The sequence below is a fragment of the Pinus tabuliformis genome, chromosome 4_2 (genome assembly GCF_031772625.1).
Source record: "Pinus tabuliformis cultivar Carrire ecotype Pingquan chromosome 4_2, CPIR1, whole genome shotgun sequence".
Lineage (NCBI taxonomy): Eukaryota > Viridiplantae > Streptophyta > Pinopsida > Pinales > Pinaceae > Pinus > Pinus tabuliformis.
The window spans coordinates 1,185,186,843-1,185,211,050 of record NC_142304.1 but is presented as its reverse complement, the minus strand read 5'-3'; the positions used below and the strand labels follow the sequence as shown (position 1 = coordinate 1,185,211,050).

The window sequence follows — 24,208 nt, the reverse complement described above, 5'->3', positions numbered from 1 at the left end:
CAAGGCTCTTCCCGAAGCAAGGAAGGTGGTGACAGGGATGCCTGATTTTGGAAATAATCATAAAGGTGTATGTAAGGGCTGTGCTGAAGGAAAACATACAAGGGGACCTTTCCCCTCAAGTGTCACAAAGACATCTGAGATATTGCAACTGGTCCATTCTGATCTTTCCGGTATGTTGCCTGTAACATCCCTGGGGGGATGTTCTTACTATATGACATTTACTGATGACTTCTCTCGCAAAACCTGGATATACTTCTTGAAGAAGAAGGATGAGGCTTTCATGTGGTTCCGTACCTTCAAAGCCTTGGTGGAAAATATGACCGGAAAGAAGATCAAGATTTTGAGGACTGACAATGGCACTGAATATGAGTCAAATGAGTTCAAAGACTTTTGCAGAGAAGCTGGCATTAAGAGGGAGACTACCACTGCATATACTCCTGAGCAGAATGGTGTTGCTGAACGCAAGAATAGGACTATTGTGGAAGCTGCCCGTGCCATGCTATGTGACCAGGGTCTTCCAAAGTTTCTGTGGGGAGAAGCTGCAAATACTGCTGTGTACATTCAAAACCGATGCCCTCATTCCGCTTTGGACTCCAAAACTCCCGAAGAGGTTTTCTCTGGTAAGAAACCTGATGTCTCACATTTTAGAATTTTTGGATGTCCTGTCTATTTTCATGTGCCGAAAGAAAAGAGAAGTAAGTTGGATGCTACTGGGAAGAAAGGAATGTTTGTGGGCTACAGTGAGACTTCTAAGGCATATAGAGTCTATGTACCTGGTCAAAGGGAAGTAGAGATAAGCCATGATGTCACTTTTGACGAAGATGCTTCCCTGAAGAAAGTAGTAGATCTTCCTAGATCTGAAGAAAACCATGAAGAAAGACCTGGAAATCTGGAAGAACCCCAGGATGAGACTATGCCTGATGTTGAAGAGCCAATGGACCCTATTGATCCTTCCCCTTCTCTAGGAAAGAGGCCATCATGGCTCAGGGACACCCTCGAAGATGCTGAGGGTCATGCTGCCCCAAGGGGAACATTCCGAGAAAGCAAGAAGCCGTGTAGATACCAGGGGTATCTAGCTGCCATGAGTACTATTATACAATCTAAACCTGGATCTTTTGAAGAAGCCATCAAGCATCAAGTCTGGAAGGATGCTATGCATGAAGAATATGAGGCTATTATGAAGAATGATGTCTAGGATGTGGTCCCGAGACCGAAGGACAAATCTGTTGTCACCGCTAAATGGCTCTACAAGATTAAACATGGATCTGATGGGAGTGCTGAAAAGTTTAAGGCAAGATTTGTTGCCCAAAAGGAAGGAATTGACTATGACGATATATTTGCACCTGTGGCTCGATATACCACCATCCGATCCATCATAGCCCTTGCTGCTACGCAAGGATGGAGTCTTCATCAGATGGATGTCAAGACTGCTTTTCTGCATGGTGCAATAAAGGAAGAGGTGTATGTAGAACAACCTCTGGGATTTGAAGTTCAAGATCGAGACACTTATGTCTGCAGGTTGAAGAAAGCCCTCTATGGGTTAAAGCAAGCACCCAGAGCTTGGTATGAGAGGATGGATAGTTACTTGATGAAGCTGGGCTTCACTCGAAGCAATGCTGATCCAAACCTTTACTTTAAGGTTGAGGAAGGAAAGCCTCTCATTCTAGTGTTGTATGTGGACGACCTCTTCCTGACAGGTGATGACCCTCTCATTCATCAATGTAAGAGGGAGCTTGCTGCTGAGTTCGAGATGAAAGACCTAGGACTGATGCACTATTTCCTAGGCCTGGAGGTCTGGCAGAGACCTGGAGAGATTTTCCTTTCTCAAGGAAAGTATATTGTGAAGCTTCTGGAAAGATTTGGGATGGTGGACTGTAAGTCCGTGTCGACACCAATGGAACTCAACTTTAAGAAGTTGAGTGGCAGCGCTGCAGGGCCTATCTTGGCCAATCCTACTGAGTATCGTCAACTCATAGGATCTTTGATGTTCTTAGTGAACACCCGTCCGGACATATGTTTTGCAGTGAATACTTTGAGTCAACAGATGGTTGAGCCTCATCATTTTCACTGGGTTGGTGCCAAGAATCTTTTGAGATATCTTCGGGGCACGATAAACCATGGGTTGAGATACACTGCCGGGAGTGTGATACTCCGGGGATATACTGATGCCGATTGGGCTGGCAGTGTGGTGGATCGTAAGAGCACATCTGGATGTTGTTTCAATCTTGGTTCTGCTTCGATCTCATGGATGAGCAGGAAGCAGAAGTCGGTGGCTTTGAGCACCGCGGAGGCCGAATACATTGCTGCTAGTATGGCCTGTTGTGAAGCAGTTTGGTTGAGGAAGCTCTTTAGTGAGCTGTTCCAACATGTGCTAGATACCACTGTAATACTCTGTGATAATCAGAGTGGGATTCGTATGACTGAGAATCCTGTGTTCCACGACCGATCCAAGCATATTGATATCAGGTACCACTTTATCCGGGATATGGTACAGCGAGGCGCCGTAAGGCTCGATCATATAGGAACTGATGAGCAGGTCGCGGATATTCTCACTAAGCCCCTGGGGAAGGTCAAGTTCCTAACCTTCCGTGAGAGTCTTGGTGTCGTGGAAAGACCCTATGATGTGGGTCCTGTTGGACAATGAGCTCTGGGAGCTCTGGGGGGCTTTGGGGATAGCTTCTCGGAGCTATAAGCACTCATAATGCTTCTGCCCCACCCTTGCGATTATTGAGCTGGTTTGCCACTCATTTAATCTGTGCCCCGTATGCATCCTACCCATTGAGTTCAGGGCTCATGGGAAGTACCTCTCATTTGGCCAATGAGGTGTGGAAAAGCTAGAGACTATTAGCAAAGACTGATGGACGCATCAGAGATTGCCGTACTCTCTATCTAGGATGGCATGGTCCAACCACTTGATCTGGGATCAAGATTTGTGAGGTCTGGGACCTCTGGACTGATTATGTCAGTCGGGGAATGATGTCTTTGTGACTGACCCACTTCTGTTCTGAAATAAAGAAGCCAGCAAAGCAAGTTTCGGCGGGATGACTCACGATGTTAATTGCACTAATAGATGGAGTTCTCCCTAGTTGAGAGGGAGTGTTAAATTTGGACAACTAGGTCCAAACTCCATGTTCTGATGCTCAGATTAAGAGGCTAATATTTTTGTTGGATTCCTCTTTCTGAGAGGTGTAAAATCCATATAAAAATAGTCTTAATCCGATGAGCAGAACTTATATTTTGAATTTATTATTCTTAATAAATTATATGTGCAAAGGTCAGCCAGTTTTGTAATGTAGGCTCACATGCCCAACAGATGTGTCACACACCCTCATTGATGGATATATATATACAGGAAAAGTTGGAGAGAATTTGATCACAACACAACTCACATCTTCCTCTCTCATCCTTAAAAGTACGAGCTACCTGGAGGACGAATTTCAGCCACACGTGGGAAGGACGAAGAGGATTTTTCTGCTGCTAGGGTTTCTGCTGCTAGGGTTTCGCAGAAGTTTGACCAGCGTTGACTTTGGTCAACGCTTGGTCCAAACAAGCTGAAAACTTGTGGGAGGTTCAATTTTTGAAGGCCATACTACCTGGCACAAAAATCGAGGTCAAAGGGTTGACCGTTTTGCTGCTGCGTTGATTTTTAGCTTGCTGCCCCTGCGTTGACTTTTCAGGAAAGCGTTGACTTTTGTAGAACTGACTTGGGTTGACTCATCTACTGGTTGGAGGGTTGTTGTGACACATACTGGGCTGGCTGACCAAAGGAGACTTTGCTGGTTGAAGCATCCTGTTGACCGCCGAAACAAACACATACATTTTTCTTGTTTCTGATTTGTCTTCTGTAAGATCTGCTTATATGTTCTATCTGCATTTTGCTTATCTACTTGTATGATTGCTGTGAGAAAAGTGAAATTGCTCTTAGCATAGAACATCTACAAAACTTTACATTAAAGAAGGGCAAAACCTCACCCAAGGAGGCATTCAAGGCACATTTCAAGGTAAAGACATGGTCAAATGCTTATATGCTCTACTTAACAAATGCCTTTGCCAAAAAAAGAACAAATGGCAATTGGGTGTCGTTTTAACTTTTAAGGAAGAATTGTGGCCTAGTTTGAGGAGCGCTCCACCCCTTGTTGAGTATTAGAGAGATTGACAGATGGCATATGAGACCTAAAACAACGTCAAACGAGCATTTTAAGGGGGCACCCCTAACGTAAGAATGACATGTGGCAGGAAGAACTGTTCAAAGCATATTTTATCCATCTTTTCACCCTCTGCTGAGCGCCCAACTTTGAGAAAATTTGCTTGGAGCAAAATGTGGATCTAGAAGAAATTTAATAATATTTTATTCCATAAGGGTTTGATGTGAAGAATATAAATAGAGGAGAGTTTAATTTGTAAAGGGCGTGGTTGAATTGATGGGAGATCTCCTCCAAGCTTTGTTGAAGAACTATTGGGAGGAAGAAATCAAGGGGCAAGTTTATATGGGTGGTTTACCATCTCTCTCGTGTTTTAAATGGGTGACTACAGTCTTTGAAAGGATTGCCATTGTTTTGCTTCTGGAATAGCCTTTGTAGTTTGGTAGCTGTATTCAATGAAAACATGAGCATCATCCTAGGGGATGCTTTGGCTTTGAAAATGTGCTCCAAGTGGGAATGCCTATGGAATGCCCTCTGTAATCCTTGATGTAACTTTGGATTTTAGAAGGCTGCCCTACCTTAATGGCTCTTCTAATGTGATGAAATCAGATTTGAAGATATGATGTAGTGTTGGGCTGTTCATTCACTGAAAGGCTGTCCTACCTTGTATACTTCATTTTTGGCTTTATGTTATGGTTGTTCCTACATGATTTAGTGGTTGCATGTTATTTTGGCCATAATTTGTGGTTGCAATGGTGGATCTTGTATAAGGGATCTCACTTATTCTTGTGTAACCTAAATGCCTCTTTTGGACTAACTATGGAACATCAATGTATGGCTTAATTACATCTTCTCCATAATATTCAAACTATCTTGTTTGTAAATCTTGACTCCGTAATTCATTGGATATGTACCAGTGTTGGTCCACCATCCTATATATCTCCTATGGATTTCCCTCTTGTGCTAGAGGAGGGCTGGCCTAAAGTGAGAGGAAGAGTTGTTGTGGTGACAATGAGCAACCTTCCTAAGTGCTTCCAGGGTTGCACATGGGTTTGAGACTCTGAATATCTTTGAGTGCAGGTCTAGCAGGTAACAGGAATCATACTGGAATCATGTCCACAAACTGGTGTGTTTTGGATAAAGTTTATCCTACACACATATATATAAATAAAAGAAATCTCCACAAAATGCAAAGAATCTAATCATAATTCTGAACATACTCACAGAAATTTTAGATTTGTACAGAAGCATCAAATCAATCTTTTACTCTCTACTCAAATATTATAACCATTTTTTCTTATATCCTTCATAGTTAAAAATACTCTTTCTGGTGTTCAGCTGTTTATGACCTATCCCAGCCAACCTTGAATTCATAAATCACTTCACCCTTCCTTAACAATTCATACATCACTTTATTTAAAATGCAGTCAAGCATTAAGATCCACTATGCTTCATGTGTCTGCATTTTGTTTGTGCCAAGACACTTGGGAATAGCAAAAGAAAATAAATGTTTGGTGCTCATTATCATACACTCTATTAAATTGATGTATCTGTTTACAAGAAGTGTAAAATATCTAACCTGCAATTCCTTTATGAGTCGTAAATCTTTCCAATCCATAATCGATAGATGACCCTTGCGACCCGCCATTACCATGTAACGACCATTCAAAGTGTAATTCACGATATATGGTCCAAATTCTGTTCAAAACAAAAATGTTCTTCACTATCAGCAATATGGAAGACAATATCGTGATCAAAAAGTGCACCCTATACCATCTCTTTAGCAAAATTAACTAAGAAGTAGCTCCCATGATACAAACCCAATATAGATAATATTCTATAGTGAACAAGCCTCATAATTCCAGGCAGAACGAAAGGGTATAGCATTTTAGCCGATATTATTTCAACAGTTGGCACAGATAATTATATACCTTCTGAGAAAAAGATAATTGTATACCTTGTAGCTTAATGTCAAATGCCTTCCTCGAACTCAAAAGATCTACCTCACGAACAATGTCTTCTTGTTTGTAGTTGCTTGTCTTTTCTAAGCCTTCTGCCTCCAAGTACCCTCCCTCACTTGGTAGAAGCCACTGACAATGACATGAAGGGCTTGTACAGATAAATATCCAAAATCTTGAATTACTAAGCTTCCACCGATTTGAAATAAATAACTAGTTTTGGAACAAGAAATATTTTAAGCAATTTTTCAAACATAAATTTTTATGAGAAAGCATCACAAAATGCCTAAACCTTTCAACCTTGGTTTTACATGTAAGCATCAACTATCCCTAACAAATTCAGCAATGCTATCATTGTATGAAGAAAGCCAAATATTAAGGATGTATTATGCTTCTTGACAACACATAATTACCTATGCAATGTTTACTGAATTATTTTACTACCATTCCTATAACAGAAAAAGATACATACAAAAACCTGTGCTTATCAAGCAAAAAGAAGATCGGTATTAATAATCCAGCAGAACTCAGTGCTGTCTGTGACTGTCTGGAAAAATAGTTCTTAAAGGGGAACATTGGACTTGCTCGATATGTAAAGGACAAACTCCCTCAAATCAATCAGTATCCAAGAATTTGGTAAATCAGATAACAAGAATACAGCTTCCACAAGGTCAATTTAATATTTGTCCTGCATGCATCCAGAAGATACAACACCAGGCTAACCCATAACAGAGAAAACCAATTCCCTTGCAATATTTGAAATAATAAAGCAATTATCAGGTTACAAGTTGCCAAGCAAATAAATAAATCTACCATCTGAAACTTCCATTTCTAGGAGAGAGTATCCCACCCAAGGAAATATTCTACTGTGTTGAAAATAAGGGTACCAAGGAGGTGCTTCTTACACATTTCTCCTTTTGGCCTAGGGAGACACATTAATCACCTTTTGTCTAAGTGACATTATGTGTCTAATTAATGTCAAGGGGCTAAAGTACTTTTTATGTGGAGATGTACTAGGTACTTTACATTATTAAAGTCAAATGTGTTTCAAAAGTCACCTTATTTGAAAAGTGCTAAGTACACTTCATACTATTTAAGTGATTTTTATATTCTAAAAGTGACTTTATGAGGAAAAAGTGACCATGGTACTAAAACATTAAAAAGTACTATGGAGGCTCATTAATTGAAGGGGGGCACATTAAAAAAGGGGTCAAGAAGAAACGATCTCCACCCTCGATCGAATGAGCTGACATTTAATCTCAGCCATTAGATCTAAGGGTTAGGGTTCTCATCTTATTGAGAAGACAAAAAGGAGGAAAAAGAAAATTAGAGCTCAATATTCTCATGGGAGCTATTGAGGAGAGGAGCAAGGAGACAGGAGGATGAGAGCTTGGAAATTCTACAGCAGAGAGAGCAAGGATCAAGCTACGGGGTTAAAATCTCTAGAAGGCCAAGTTCAAGCCTGTGTGGGAGCTCGAATCTCAAAGAGGAACGCAGATAAATCATTTACTGCTTGTTCTGGGCATGCTTCAGGTTTTAAGTCAGATTTGTTTCAACGTTCGGGCAGCAGAGAAATCCTCTTTCACTCAGCCACTCGAATCCCGAGATTTCCGGGCCTGTACAGCGAAAATCTCAGGCCTCAGTTTCCTGTGTATACTCAGCAAAAATTTCAGGCCAGCTCAGTGAAAATTTCAGACCTGCTTTCTCCAAGTTCGACCAGCTTGTTTTAAGGCATGTTTGAGTGAGGAAACTTGGGTTCTTAAGGCTGATAAGGTGACTGTACAATGGGTCTGTTGAGAAATCTAGGGCATCATGAATTAGGTGATTTCTCTTAATTAGTAGCTGCTTGTGAGTGACTTTTACAACTTTATATTAGGATCTTCTTCTACTTAGATTGTTGGTGTTCTTCTTCATCAAACAGCTACCAATGCATTAACATAAATAGACAAGAGACACAGAATGTAGGCTATAAGCCAGGACCAAAACCTCCCACCCTTTGAGAGGAAAACCCGCACAAAATTCTTCTTATAGAGATTCCAATTGACGAATACCAAGACCAAGACCAATACCCTTGACCTATTTGCCACTCCAAGACCAAGACACAAGTTCTCTTGACAGTCAACCTTCTTCTTGACTCTTCTTCCGCTTCGACCTTCTTAGCACCAAGACATAGTTTCCACCGAGACCTTGTCACTAACATGACACAGATCTTATTTCTGTGATGGCATTGAGTCCTCATCAATACCTTCAAACTGTGATAGTAGCGAGCCTTGCTCACCGTGGAGACACCGAAACAAAGTTACAGAGACAGCTCCAAAACAAACTGTGGATGGACTGAGATCATCTCCTATCCGAGCACACAGAGATGATTACCAATCTGTAATAGCAATGTACTGTGAGACTGTATTTCTGAACTGAGACATAGAGATTTTTTTTGTGCTAGAACCGAAACTTGGATCACTGTAATTTCTCCAAGATTTTTCCTCGCTGTACCGAGACAGTTTTATCTTGACTGCACCGAGTTTATCTCTATACTTCTGTACCCTAGTCCAAGCTCATTCACCAAACTTTCTTCTACACTCTCATCTGAACTTAGCACTGTAATTGTCATCCGAAAATCTCAGGGATATCCGAACTTCTGAACTGTGGAAATGGAATAATCTACACGGCTATTTATAGTGGTTGTCCCATAAATAAGCCGACCTGTGAAACTGAATAGTTGTGTCTCCATTTAAGTGAGCCGACATGAGATTTTTACTCCTCGAGGCCAACTTGAAGAGGAGAACTTGCATTTGTCTTTGGAGGGCTTCCAGACAATTCTATAGACTTATATACATTTGAAATATACCCAAGAAGGGCTCTCCATACATGACATTAATTCTTTTGACAAATCCTAAAGGCTCACAAAGGGAGCCATCTAAAAATAAAATCCCTTGCTCATGAAACCCATGAGGCAAGCCAATAATAATTTTAGTTTTCATCATTTACGAAAATCACAATTACATGTCATTATAAAGACCGAACCTAGTTACACTTTTCAACAGGGTCGATTACAACAGTGAAGGAGCTGTGAGAGAGGCAGCATTTTCTGCTGGAGGAGACCAGACTGTGGTCTTAAATTTATCAGTCCAGATTTCTGTGCAAAGACAACCTCTTAAATGCTTCTTCAAAGGAAAGAGATAAGTTAATCTCTTGTTGTATTTTTGTTGTATAAAATTTCCAACAAGCAAATAAAAATCCTCCTAGAAGAACTGGTTTTCCCCTTTTGGGTTTCTCCAGGGTCAATTGACCGAAAATAGGTGTGTTAAATTCATGTGCGTGCTTGCAATTTTCTCTTGTATCAGTTGTGGAAAAATGATAGAGTAGCTCTTATGTTTCAAGTAAATGCAAATCTGATATAAAGATCAATCAAATGTTTTTAATATTTTATGATGGGTTTGGGCATTAAACCATGCAAAGCTTGAAAATTGGGTTGGGCTACAGCACTCTTAAATTTGCTACATGGTATCAATGCCTGAAGGTGTTCAGATCTGAAAAGTTCATCAGCTGATACAAAGACCAGTATGCAAAACTTCTCATATTCAGTGAACAGCAGTCACTAAACCTCAGTCAGAAACCCAAAGAAGTGTTGGTTAAGAGGAAGGAGACTGCCTAGTATCAAATCTGCTCCATTTTGTTGGTTGTGACTCGTGAGGGTCATGGCCACTAGGTTGAGGGTAGAAGACAGATTGAGTGGGGCTGATAATTTTGGCCCTTGGAAGGAGAGTATGACACTTTTGTTTGAGGAGTTGAAGGTATGGGACATTGTAGAGAATGCAGTGCAACCTCCTACTGACCAAACACATTTGACAAAATTCAACAAGAAGAATGTAAAAGCAAATAGGATCATCCTTGATGCCATCAAAGATCACCTATTCCCTCATGTGACAGGAATGAAGTTTGCCTACGAGATTTGGGAGTCTCTAGTCACATTACACCAAAGTTCCCATCAGGACAGGAAGATGGTGTTGAGACAAAAGCTAAGAAACACCAAGATGACCAAGACCGACAATGTGACCTCATACCTCACCAAGATTTCACAGGTGAAGGAGGAGTTGGCTGCCGTGGGAGAGGCTATCCCAGTTCACTGAGAAATGGGATGGATTCATACATGGCATTGTGATCAGAGAGCACTTTCCAGACTAGAGGAGGATGTGGGACGATTTCATCCAAGAGGAGTGCCAAGGCAGGTAGCCAGAGTGGTGGGGAAGGTGAGAAGAAAGTTGCTCTTGTGACGAAGGGCAAGAAGAATAAGTCCAAGAAGGGGTCTTCTAGTGGAGCAAAGCAAAAGAAGGGGAAGCAAAATGTGAAGGAGAAAGACATGAGCAAAGTGAAATGCTTTGCTTGTGGGAATATGGGTCACTATTCTGTTCAATGTCCCAACAAGAAGAACAAGAAGAAGCAAGGAGTTGCAGCTTCAGCAGAGGTGGATGATTTCACTTCCCGATTTGACATTGAGTTTGCCTTATCAGCAGAAGTGGATGAGTCTGCCTTGGTGGTGAGTTTAGCCACTCATGTTACATCTTCCCATGCTTGGTTTGTTGATAGTGGAGCATCCTGCCATATGACTGGAGTGAGAGAGCACTTCATGAGTTTCTTAGAGGATGATATTGACTTGGAGGTTGTGCTTGGAGATAACTCCAAGGTCAGAGCGGCAGGAGTGGGGACAGTATCATTTCAGAGGGAGTCATTGCCTCCTCTAAAGGTGACTGATGTTCGTTATGTTACAGTGTTGAAAAAGAACTTGATATCAGTTTCTGAGTGCATGATCACCTGGTGCAGGATCGTCAAGTGCAAAATATCAGAGTCGAGGATCTCCATTGGTCATAATAGAGCCTTCCTTGTCAGGAGGAGAGGCTCCAGTTGAGGATTTTCCCATACCACCCAAGGAGGCTACTACAAGGAGGAGGAAGCCAAGATGGCTTCATGACAACCTGAAGAAAGCCCGGGAGGCAATGGGGAAACCCAAGTGGTCAATGAGGGAAAGCAGACCACCAGAGAGGTTGGGTGGCTTTGTGGAAGATGTTGTGAAGACAAAACCAACTAGTTATGAGTAGGTCGCCAATCAACAGATCTAGAAGGATGCCATGGTGGAGGAGTATGCCTCCATCATGAAGAATGATGTTTGGGAGGTAGTGCCGAGACCTGAGGGGAATTCGGTGGTGACTTCCAAGTGGCTCTACAAGATCAAACATGTTGTGGATAGCAGCTTGGAGAAGTTCAAAGCTCATTTTGTGTCGTGGGGGTCCTCACAAGCAGGGTTGCGAGGGAGTGCTTCCCCCCCTGAATCGCTCTCAGAGAACGCTCCGAGCGGGATCGAATCAAGAGCAACCCGAGTGCGTGCTCCAGCAAAACAAAACAAAAAATCTCTCTCTGGTGTTTTCACAAAAATTTGCCACAAAGATGTTCCAAATGCAATTTTTTTCAAAGAAACAAGAGTTTTTTTGTAGGGCAACCTAATATTCAAACTTATCTCAATCGTATTGATATGCAATTCATGGTAAATTCTTAATGTTAAATGCTAGAGGCCATCTAGAGCCTATTTGTTGATGTATTTTTGGTTCAGAGATGGATTACACTCAATGTTATTTTGGTTATGTGCACCCTTACATGTATATAGATGAGAAATTGTAACTTGTGGACGTGGTTGATGAAGATTATAACTTCTAGATGATTGATGTTATATGGTTTAATCCATGTTTTTATGATTTTTATATCTAATTCATCATTTTCCATGCTTTTGCTGACGTATATGCATCAAAATATATATTATATTAAAATTCGCTCTCGATTCGCTCTTGACCCAAGAGCTTTTGAAAATGTCGCTCTCTGCTCCCACTCCCCGCTTCCGCTCCCGCTCCCAAGTAACCTTGCTCACAGGTAGAGGGAGTTGACTATGAAGAGACCTTCGCTCCTGTTGTTCATTACACTTCCATTAGAACAGTCATATCTATAGCAATTGAGATGGGTTGGAGGATTCACCAGATGGATGTGAAGATTGTCTTTCTCAATGGCGTTATATAGGAGGAGGTGTACATTGAGCAGCCACAGGGCTTTGAGGTGCATGGAAGGGAGTCTCATGTGTGTAGGTTTAAGAAAGCCTTATATGGACTAAAGCGGGTGTCGAGGACATGGTATGAGAGGATAGATGCCTACTTGCAAGAGATGGGTTTATAGAAGAGTGATGCAAATTCGAACCTATACTTCATCATGGTTGGTGACGATCCACTCATTCTAGTTTTGCATGTGGATGATTTGTTTATTACAGGAGACAATAGACTCATCCAGCACTGCAAGAGAGATCTTGCTTCATTGTTTGATATGACCAATATGGAAGTGATGCACTACTTTTTGGGGTTGGAGGTTTGGCAGGAAGATGGGCATATCTTCATTGGCCAAGGCAAGTATGCAGGGGATATCTTGAGGAGATTCTATATGAAGGTTGTAGGCCTATGGCTACTCCTATGATCACCAACTGGAAGAAGTTGCATGCCTCAGATTCTAAGTTGGTGAACCCCACCTTGTTTTGTTAGTTAATCGGTTCCTTGATGTATCTGGTCAACACTGGACTGGATATTTGTTTTGCAGTCAACACATTGAGTCACTTTATGATGGAGCCCAGGAGAGTGCACTGGTGCAAAACATGTGTTGAGGTACCAACCAAGCATAGTGGACTATTGTATGGACTATGTCAGGTGTGATGGAGTCAGATTGATTGGTTGCACGGACTCAGATTGGGCTGGCAGTGCTAGTGACAGGAAGAGTACTTTCGGGTGTTGTTTCTCATTGGGCTCAGCGGTTGTGTCATGGTTCAGCAGGAAACAGAGGTCAATGGCATTAAGCAACACAAAGGCAAAGTATATGGTACTAGTCAGGCAAGTTACGAGGCACTGTGGCTTCGCAAGATGCTATTTGGTTTATTTGGTTAGAGGCTGAGACCAACTACAATATACTGTGATAACCAGAGTTGCATCAAACTCTATGAGAATTCAATATTTCATGACCGGTCAAAGCATATTGAGATCAAATACCACTTCATCAAAGACTGGGTTCAGAAGGGAGTTGTGAAGCTTGAGTATATATCCACTAATGAATAGGTAGCAGAGATTCTCACCAAGTCATTGGCAACGGGCAAGCATGTATTCTTCAGAGACAGGATGGGAGTGGTGACAAACACCTTCCTCAATAAGAGGGAGTGTTGAAAATAAGGGTACCAAAGAGGTGTTTCCTAGGCATTTCTCGTTTTGGCCTAGGGAGACACATTAATCACCTTTTGTCTAATTGACATTATGAATTTAATTAACGTCAAGAGACTACAATACTTTTTATGTGGAGATGTAGTAGGTACTTCAAGTTATTAAAGTCATATGTGTTTTAAAAGTCACTTTATGTGAAAAAATACTAAGTACACTTTATATTATTAAAGTGACTTTTATATTCTAAAAGTGGCATTATGAGGAAAAAGTGACCATGGTACTAAAACATTAAAAAGTACTATGGAGGCTCATTAATAGAAGGGGGACCACATTAAAAAGCGGGTCAAGAGGAAATGATCTCCATCCTTGATTTAATGAGCAGAGATTTAATCATAGCCATTAGATCTAAGGGTTCGGGTTCTCATCTTATTGAGAAGACAAAAAGGAGGAAAAAGGAGATTAGAGCTCATTATTCTCATGAGAGCTATTGAGGAGAGGAGCAAGGAGATAGGAGGAGAGCTTGGAAATTCTACTGCAGAGAGAGCAAGGATCAAGCTACGGGGTCTCTAGAAGATCGAGTTCAAGCCTGTGTGGGAGCTCAAATCTCAAGGACGAAGGCAGAGAAATCATTTGTTGCTTGTTCTGGGCATGCTTCAAGTTTGAAGTCAGTTTTGTTTCAATGTTCAGGCGGTAGAGAAATCCTCTTTCACTCAGCCACTTGAATGCCAAGATTTTTGTGCCTCTACAGCGAAAATCTTGGGCCACAGTTTCCTGTGTATACTTTGCGAAATTTTTGTGCTAGCTCAGTGGAAATTTCAGGCTGTGTTTCCTGTGTATTCTCAGCAAAGAATTTGGGCCAGTGGAGCTAAAATTTCAGGCTTGTTTTCTCCAAGTTGGAGCAGCTTATTTTAAGGCATGTTTGAGTGAAGAAACTCAGGTTCTTAAGGCTGATAAGGTGACTGTACAATGGGTCCATTACAACAGTGAAGGAGCTGTGACAGAGGCAATATTTTTGGCTGGAGGAGATCAGACTGTGGGCTTAAATTTATCAGCCAGATCTCTGTGCAAAGACAACCTCATAAATGCTTCTTCAAAGGAAAGAGATAAGTTAATCTCTTGTTGTATTTTTGTTGTATAAAATTTCTAAGAAGCAAATAAAATCCCTCCTAGAAGAACTGGTTCTTCCAGGGTCAGTTGACCAAAAATAAGTGTGTTAATTCATGCGTGTGTTTGCAATTTTTTCTTGTATCAGTTGCGGAAAAGGAAATGGTAGAGTAGCTCTTATGTTTCAAGTAAATGCTAATCTGATATAAATATCAGTCAATGTTTTTATGTTAAATTTGGCAACTAGGGCCAAACTCCACCTTAGACAGCTCATATGATGAAGATGATATTTTTGTCGGATTCCTCTTTCTGAGAGGTCTAGGATTGATCTAAAGATCATCTCATTCTGACATGTATAAATGGAATTATGAATTTATTTCTTCTATGGACAATTGTCAAAGTCGGCGAGCAATCTGATGTAGGCTCAGAAGCCCAAAAACATGTCTTTTCACGCTCAAAGTTTCATATAAATAGAAGGAGCATCTACCTCATTTGATCATCATTCATCTCACACATATCTCTCTCTCCTCATCTGATTGGGTGTACGGATTTCTGGGCAGCCTCTCAACTCCACACGTGCGAAAGACACTCTGAGATTTTTTGTTTCATAAATTGACCAAACTGCAGAAGGTTTGACCAGCGTTGAGCGCAGGTTTGACTCTGCATTGACCAAGCTTGACTGATATTTTTGGGACTGTTTTGGGCTGATTTAGACTGTCCTTGGAGGCCGAATTGACTGGGTTTGACCGAACTGATTTGAAGGTGTAATTCTGCTAAGTTGACCAGCATTGACTTTCTGGTTAGGGCATCCTGTTGACTGCAGTTTCACTGGACAGATTTGACTATGATTGGGCAAGTGAATTTTGTATATTGTACTCTCTCTCTCTGCTGAACTTTTGAAGAATAATACGAAGAATTGATCGAAGGGTTCCCCACATTGGGGTTTGTCCCTGGCATGCACCACATCTTGTGTCCTCTTGTCTTGGCTTGTCTTCTGCTTTTTATTTATGTTCTATCTACATTTACTATCATGTTAATGTGATTGTTAATCTGGAAATTGATATTGGGCTTGTTGTCGCACAAAGTGTCTAGGCACCGCGACAATGCTCGGAGCAAGCGCTGTCACTCTAATCCTTACTCACTCCGTTTAGAGTCTAGACTCTCTCCTGGACAAGTCAAGCAGGGTAGTCCCTAAGGTGAATGAATGAGAATTGTCTGTGAAACACAGGCTCTAGGAGACTTAAAGATGGACACCTTGATGAATTTAAAGCAAATCTTGGTCCACTGAGATGGATAGATTAAAATAAGACACAACCACAAGATAAAAATAATTATAGACCATTGTTTTTATATTCAATTAACCATAGACTGAACAAAAACAAGATATCCCGAGCAATTTATAAATGTGATGAAAACGACGATCATGAACAATTAAATGTCAACGCCCAAAACCTTATCACGCAAAATATTCTAGCAATTAAATCCTGTGAAGAATTATGAAATTTAAATGCGAAGCAATGATTCCAGATTTAAAATGATTTTCATTAATAACCCAGATCTAGAATAATTTATCATTCTCCAATAGTCAATGATTTTAAAACATTAATCGCACCTGACAATAGAGAAAACACTACCACTAAAGGACACTAAGGAACTTTAAATTTGAATGTTAATTATACCTTAGGCAATTAAATTAGTGTGGTAAATGAAGAAATTAAATTTTTAATGTGACAAAAGTAAAACAAATCAAAAGGGTTAATAAATTGAAATTTTAATGAGCCATAGGCCACATTAAAATTTTTAATGTGAAAGTGCAAATCCTCTTTTGATTTAATTCTTTTAGGAATTTTAAAATCACATAAATGAAATTTTTTGATTTTTTGATTTTTTTAATGCTTTTTAAATGTTTTTGAATATCTTTTGAGGGTTTTAAATGAAATAAAAATATACAAACAAAGAAGAACAAACAAACAAAAAAGTTAAATCAATAATGTAAAACAAAACCAAAAAAAAAGAAAAAAAATTAAATTCAAAATAAAACAAACCTAGGATTAAAAAGTAAAAATGAAATCAAATTTGAAAATAAATAATAATAAAAAATTTAAGTCGAAGTCATAAAAATCAAAACAAAAAATGAAATGTAATTAAAAACAAAAATAAAAATTGAATTATTAATAAACCTAAACCTAAGTCATGCAAAAACATAAAATAAAGCAAAGAGAGAGAAAATTGAATGTTCGTTTTGTTGAATATGTAGGTCAATAGTGGCAGCATTTCGACGGAGGAGGCAGTATTCAGGCAAAATGGAGCTCAATGGAGGAGTTTCGTGGGGTTTTGAGGGTGGAATAACGAGGAACGACAGCAAGCAGCATTAGGAAGTGGAGAGGAAGCTGCGATGCAAATGGATAAGGGGGAAGGAGCATGTGGATGGCAGCCAGCGAGAAGGACGCAGGTCAATGGAGACAGTAAGGGAAGGCCGCAGATGGGGAATGTAGTTGTGGGTTATGAAAATAACGCAGAGAAGGGAGTTCATGAATGGAGCCACGCAGAATAGCTAGCAGGTTTGAGGACGCTGGCAGCAACAGAAGGGAACACAGGTTTAAGGAGAGGCAAGGGTTGCGTTTTAAAGGGAGCTATGGTTTAGTAGATGAGGGCAGCAGATTTGATGGAGGAGAAGCAGCGTTTTTAGCAGGGGATGAAGGTTGCAACAGAAAAGAAGAACGCACAGATAAAATAAATCGAAATTTGCAGCTGAATATGATGGAATTGATGTATGTAAGCTGAAGGAACAGTGAGCCAAGCAAGCTGAAAAAAACACAGCAAACAGAGGGGCTATGATTTTGGCAACAAAGGAGGCAAGAGGGTTCTCTAAAAAATTCAAAATTTTCTGCAGCAAAGAATAAAAGAACCCCAGGCAGCAGCTCGGAAAACTTAGTCAACATATAAATGGTAGCCAGAAAACCCTTAAAAACATTTCCAGAAATTCTAATTAAAATATTGAATCCTTTTGCTTCAAATTTCCTTGAAACCCTTATAAAAATTTCCAGATTTAAAATTTGAATAATGTCCCTGGAAAATTATGTTGATAAACCCCAAAGATCCAGATCTTACCCTCCAGGGCCTAGATCTAGACTCTACACAAATTTCTTCCTCATATCTCTAGCTGCACGACAACAAGAAAAGACGCAAACAATATATACAATGATAAAAAAAAAAAATTAAAACTCAGAAAAACGCATGTTCGAAAAATTACTTACAAAATTTACAAACTGCAGGCTCTAATCAGCTAGATCTACCATTATGTTGCATATAAATTAAAAGATTTTTAAATTTTAAAGATGTTAACTCGAAACCCTTCGTGCATCACCAACAAAAATCTTATGATAAACCCGGAGCTAATTTAGCTAGCCTCTTCAGGAAACACAGATCGGAAATTGGATGGTCCAACTGAAAACTTCCCCTAACGTCCGAGGATCTAAAATGAAGATTTCCCTGCAAAACTCAATCCAGCCATCAAAATAGAGCGAGAAAATAATAATAAAACTCAAACAAATAGAGATACCTGCTATTACGTTCAAAATTTAGATTATTATTCAAACCCCGGCGACTGAGCAAGATACACGTACTCAAATCACTCTTTAGAAGCTATCATCAATGGCTTTACAAAAAAATTATGCATGAAAACAACACATCTTATTGTATTCCTATGAAGAGTAACACCAGTAGAATGGTTAAGTCACCAGGTTCGAGTTCGAGTTCGAGTTCGAGGACCATGAAATTCGAATAAAGTTCGGCAACTCAAATTTTGTCGATAAAATTCGACATAAAATTCGACATATAGAAATTCGAAAAAAAAAAATGTATATTAAAGATAGATATATCATATGCATATGAGAAATGGTATGGCAACTTCAAATGCATTTAGTATAGCTGTTTCTGTTCTGTTTTAGAAGAAACTTATAGTATCAGTGATCATAGATGAACAATAATGACAAAAAGAGAACACAACTAGCCAGGGTTACCTTAGTGTTACCCTGATATATCAAAACAATAATCAAAACACTAACAGCAAAACAGTACAGCAGCCAGCTTGTATGCCACCAGCATCTACAGAATGTAATTTCGTCTTTATAATGAAATTACGATTTTTCCTTACAGGAAAAAAAAAGAACCCACATTTAGAGGGCAGATTTATACACTTATAAAGACTATCTTATTGTTAGAAATTATATTAACTGAAATATACTTCATATTCAGCTATGGAATACTCATAAATTTGACCAGGAGGGAACCATTATAAGCTGGAAGGTCTGCGTGTTATTGTGTTTAAAGTTCAGGCCAGCATTGACAGATTTATTACAGCAATTGTTGTATTCAAAGGACAGCCTTGCAATTTCACATATATTGACTCAACATACCTGGAAACATATCTATTTAGTGCTGGTATATAAAACCTGAATACCTTTATCACTTCATGTGAACTTTGTGATATATATTTAGAGTAAATCAATTACAACTTCCATCCAAGTTCTCTTTATTTCCTTCACAACCAAGTTGTCAATAAGCCTAAACCTTAATAGATAAAGATACTAGGAAGCCCCCCTAACAGCAAAAGAGAATTCCCTAATATTACAATTTACAGTAACAGCAAAACAGTACATCTACAAAACTAGCCAGCTTGTGATATTTGTTGAAGTGTTGAATCACAATTAGAAAGTTTACAGTTTTGAAACGTAGGAATCCTCAAGGCATGAAAAACAAGCACAGATTCTAGAAAATATCCCAAAAAAATTAAAACATGATTATAAGAAATCCTGTAGGCTGTAACTTTGTAAGCAACCATTCATAACTATTTTTTAAAGATAGATTGGCATAAAAAAAATATACAAAAACAGCAAATATATGCTAACTTCTAAGATATTTAATTAATGAACAGCAAATATATATTCTTTTGGCAGTTCAATGAAAAACTCTGCATTATAATTTATAAGATAAAAAGACAGTTTAAACTTTAAACTTTAAAGTAGCAGCTAGCTTGGCAGTTTTAGGCTCTAGCAAATTGTTCATGCAAAAACTAAACTAGAAATCTAAAACAGGAACACAAGTTTTATTCTTGACGTTCCTGTTGCCCACTTGTTATATCAAAAAGTTCTATGTCATCAAGAGCAGTATGAGATGTGAATCCGCTAGATGCTTCAGCACCAGATTCATCAGCGAATTCCCTGTCAGTGTTTATGTCACTATCAATGTACAAATCAGCATCATCCATTGTTGCATTTGGAACAGGATCGATCCACGGAGTAGAAGAATTGGATGACTCTTTAGCCACATTCTTCAATGCCAACTGCAAATTACTACGAACATAAACAAGATCTTCTAATTTTTGAGATGGCAGTCTATTTCTTTTTTTGGAATGAATGTGGTCAAAGGAACTCCAATTCCTTTCACATGTTGATGCACTTGTTCCTTGGCTTAAGATACGAATTGCAAAATTTTGCAATTCTGGTGCCCCTGAACCATAAAATTCCCACCATAGTGCTGGATCACTTCTGCTCCTATCATACTTTGCTGATACTGTTCCAAATAATCCTTCTTCTAACCTGTATGCTCTCAACTGACTTCTGATCAAACCTGCAATCTCTGGATCTGGATTTAGCTTCTCAATAGATTGGATAAGTCCATTCATGATTTCTTCGTCCCTATGTCTTGGTAACCCAAACAATCTAGGGTCCAAATAGCATGCTGCTGCGTGTAATGGACTATGCATCATCTTCCATCTATGATCAATTAAATCCCATATCTCCTTGTAATCAGCTTCCACATTATCAAAAGCAGTTGCAATGGCCTCTTTGCAACGATCAAGGCTTTCATAAACAAAACCCATACAAGGTTTGTCACCATCAACCATGCGGAGCACATTAACAATTGGGCCACAAATTTTTAAAACCTTGTTTGCATTTTCCCAAAAGCCATTATTGAGCACTATTTGTTCAACATTTTTCCCCTTAGTTTCTTTTGAGAGAGTAGATCGCTTTTTCCTCAACAACTCTTTTCAGAGTAATATAAAAAGTGGCAAACCTTGTATCACAAGGCCTCAACAACTCTTTTGATGCATTCTTCCTGTATATGCTCAAAGTGAGACGATGGTTGATGATGAAGTTTGAAATTGATTTGGCTCTTCGGATTGTTTCATTGACCCAAGGAAATTTGGCTAAGTCATGCAACATTAAATCCAAGCAATGAGCTGCACAAGGGGTCCAATAAATCTGCCCATATTTTTCCATAATCAGCTTCCCTGCACCAACACAATTTGATGCATTATCTGTAACAACATGGACAACATTTTCCACCCCAACTTCTTGAATCGCTTCATCCAAAATTCCAAAAATGAATTCTGATGTCTTCACTTGATCCATTGCATTCACTGCCTTCAAGAAAACTACCCCTTGAGGACAATAAACAAGCACATTGATCAATGGGCGATGACACAAATCTGACCAACCATCACTCAAAATTGTGCATCCTGTAAGCTTCCAGGACTCTTTAATATCAGCCAACTTTCCTGTCACTCTGTCTTTCGCTCTCTTTAGCAAAGTTGTCCTTAAAGCTTCAGATCCAGGAGGAACATAGCCCTTCCCAAAATCAATGGCCTTTTTAATTACATTTTTAAAATATGGACTCCTCGCCACATTAAAGGGAATTGCACATGCATAAAAATACTCAGCAACAGCGTCATCAACTTCCTGTTTCTCAACAGGTTTCCAGAATTGATTTAATGTTTTCGGCCCCCCTGTTTTTGCTTGAGGAGCTGTAGAACTAGATCCACCAATGTTTGAAACTGAATTAATGGTGTTGGAGGAAGACATGGCAATCTCCCTCTCAATTCGCTGCCTCTTATTCACCCTTTTCTGCCTTTGCATCTGTGAACTGGAATGGTCTTTCTCCACTTTGGCTTTTTGTTCATCAGTGATCTTAGTGCAGGCTTTAACACCACCTCCACTTCCATTGCTAATACCGAGAAGGTGATCCACTGCTCTAGTCAAAGTGCCCTTGAAATTATGTCCACACAGCTGACATGAAAGATTAAAACCATCTTTTTGGATAAAATTCCAAGCTACAGCAGTTGATTTTGGGGGTGCCATTGGAATTTAGAAGTCTGAAATGTCTGACACTTCAATGTCTGAAATGCCTGCAATTTTTTTTGAAATTACATTTTCGTTAGTCATGTAAACTTGTAAAGCAAATGTTCATGATCATCCAACGAACAGTAAGCAAGCCAGAATTTTTCAAAGAATAACAGTCTTCTCTCATTGAAAATTGTCATCTGGAAAATTATTTAAGGATAAACTGTTATAATTTATAAACTGTTATAAATTATTTAAGGATAAATTTTCCAGATGAAAGATCTGATAAAGAGCTGATAACAGTTTTCAAAGAATAACAGTCTTTATTATTTAAGGATTGCCTAACTTATTGACAACAAATTTGAGGGTAGTAAGGAGGTTTTGGGTAGTTCTGAATAAAGAAAATTGTCTTCAACACAGTCAAACCAGGCTTCAGCCTTCAACACAGTGAGAACATAATTAGAGCCTAGAGCCTAGAAAAAGTGGAGCATATGTAAATTAAGGGGTGAAAATAATGATCCAAAAGAAATTGTCCTTTGGGTACTCTCAGCCCACTAAAACATTTTGTTAACTGCAGTAGTAGTCTTATAATCTGACAGTATGGAAATGATAGCTTATTTACTTAAGTGGCATGCACAGGAGGTAACTTGGTAAGGGAACTATCCAGTGCAAGCACTTCATGGGACAGACTATGGAAAAGCAAAAATGCCATACCCAGATTTCAGAGAGACAAAATCAGGATTTGAGAAAAGACTCATGCGAAGCAATGTAATGAAGGACTCATTTGGACAGAGGCACAGCCGCACAGGACGTGAGTAACTCCACCAGCAAACAAATAATTTGTAACACAGTGGGGTACTCTATGTCTGCAGCGTAGAGATTAAAGTCATTCATCAAGAAGGTGCTCGAGACTGTCCAAACAAAGTATGGTTATCCGGATCCCCAACCATGGCATTTTCTTGACAGAAATTAACTGCATTTGCTCTAAGAGAATCATTCCATACTTCTGATTCCTTTGTAATGTTATAACTTATCAACACCAAATTCTTTCCAAGCATTGGTTCGTTCCATTACTATGACGGAAAGGAAAGTTCAAAGAAGACGAGAAGAAAACTTACAAGTTACAGCCTACAGGATGGCAGATGCACACGCGGCAGTTTTCTGAGTTCTAACTTCTCGCCTCTCGGCCTGGTAAACTGATATAGCAGAAGATAGATATGCCCAGAACAACCCTTTCTTTCACGCCTTGTCTTCCAACAAACTTCTCTTACACTGATTTGGGAGATATCAATGCCTGTTCAGGATATACGAGTCTTTGTTTCTGGAAAAACCCGAGCCCGTCAAGGTGTAGTCTATGGCGTCTGCAATGACCAACGGCGGCAATGAAAACTTGAAACAACGAAACCCGAGTCAATGAAAGTTGAAACCAATGAAACCTAAAACAGGAACACTCATACCCGTGGGCGCGAAAAAAAACGAATTTAATCAGCTGCCGGCGAATTTCAACGCATAGAAACGAATTTAATGGCGATTTTATTCGGCTAAAATTCGAATTCGGCATGAAATTCGAGTTCGCCGAATTTAATGGCGAACTCGAACGAACATGTTCGTTTGACCTTCAAATTCGCCGAATTTCGAATTTTATGCATAAAAAACGGCGAATCCAGTGACTAAGCTTAACCACAGAGTCTTTCTTTATTATCCGGAAAAAAAGATTACACGAGATTCTTGCTAAGCACACGACTCAAAGTTGGATGCATCGACTGACAAATGACTTCCTATTTAAAGATAAATCCTCCACCGGCTAGTTCGAGTGATCCTCGTCAAAGCAATCTTGACCGTTGATGAAAATTAAAATTTCTTTTAATCTCATTCGTCGAAATACTTGATCTTTGAGGAAATTCAAATATTTTAATTAAATGCATTTTATTTAACTCAAAAATAAAAATTTTGAGTTAACTTCCCAAAAAATTTGACCTTGGCTCAGAGTTGCGGGGGAGCGCCCCCCCCCCCCCCCCCCCCCCCGCGCCCTTCGAACCCGCTCCCAATTCCGCTCCCTGCCAAAATCGAGATCGATTTCGGGAGCGTTGCTCCCAGAGCGAAAATTAAAGCTCAGGAGCACTCAGGGAGCAATCGCTCCCGAGCTTTTAATTTTTCGCTCCGAGAGCGAATTGCGCGAAAAAAATTCCGCGGACGCCAAAAAAAAATTTCAATTAAACAAACAAACAAGAACAACAAACCAAAAAACAAAAAATAAATAAATAAATAAAAATAAAAATTGTTTTAAAAGGGCTTGGGAGGCAAAAAGTATTTCATTGTGACTTGAATGAGTTGAGGAGAGCAAAGGAGTGAGGAAAAGTGAGGAGCAAGGAGCAAGCCTGCAAGGAGGTTAGTAACTTAGTAATTTAGTAGTTTAAACTTTAGTAACTTAGTAATTTATTAATTTAGTTTAGTTTAGTTAGTTTAATTTAGTTTAGTTTAGTTTATTTAGTAAATAAATCATGAACCTAAATAAATTAAATTAATTAATCTAAATAAATTAAATTAATTTTCTCATTCCTATTCCCATTCCCATTCCCATTAAATTTTGCAGATTCAAAAGCCTACAAATATCAAACATCATGGACCTCGCTATATTTCTTGGC

The 24,208-nt window shown here is 39.3% G+C and overlaps 1 protein-coding gene and 1 pseudogene across 2 annotated transcripts in view; both read right to left on the bottom strand.

Moving 5' to 3' along the window:
* LOC149173914 (putative U3 small nucleolar RNA-associated protein 7) overlaps window positions 1-24,208 on the bottom strand; it is a 63,873-nt pseudogene that overhangs the window by 6,256 nt on the left and 33,409 nt on the right. The window contains exons 5-6 of the transcript XR_016259159.1: window positions 6,100-6,232; window positions 5,722-5,840 (exon numbers count right to left, since the gene is read on the bottom strand). The product of XR_016259159.1 is annotated as a putative U3 small nucleolar RNA-associated protein 7 (transcript). The remainder of the gene's footprint in view (window positions 1-5,721; window positions 5,841-6,099; window positions 6,233-24,208) is intronic.
* Window positions 20,445-22,852, bottom strand: LOC149173915 (uncharacterized). The gene is made up of 2 exons (XM_089428093.1): window positions 22,682-22,852; window positions 20,445-21,628 (listed from the first exon to the last, which is right to left on the bottom strand). Exon 2 carries the CDS (start codon window positions 21,579-21,581, stop codon window positions 20,445-20,447), a length of 1,137 nt encoding a protein of 378 aa, XP_089284219.1. The 5' UTR covers window positions 21,582-21,628; window positions 22,682-22,852.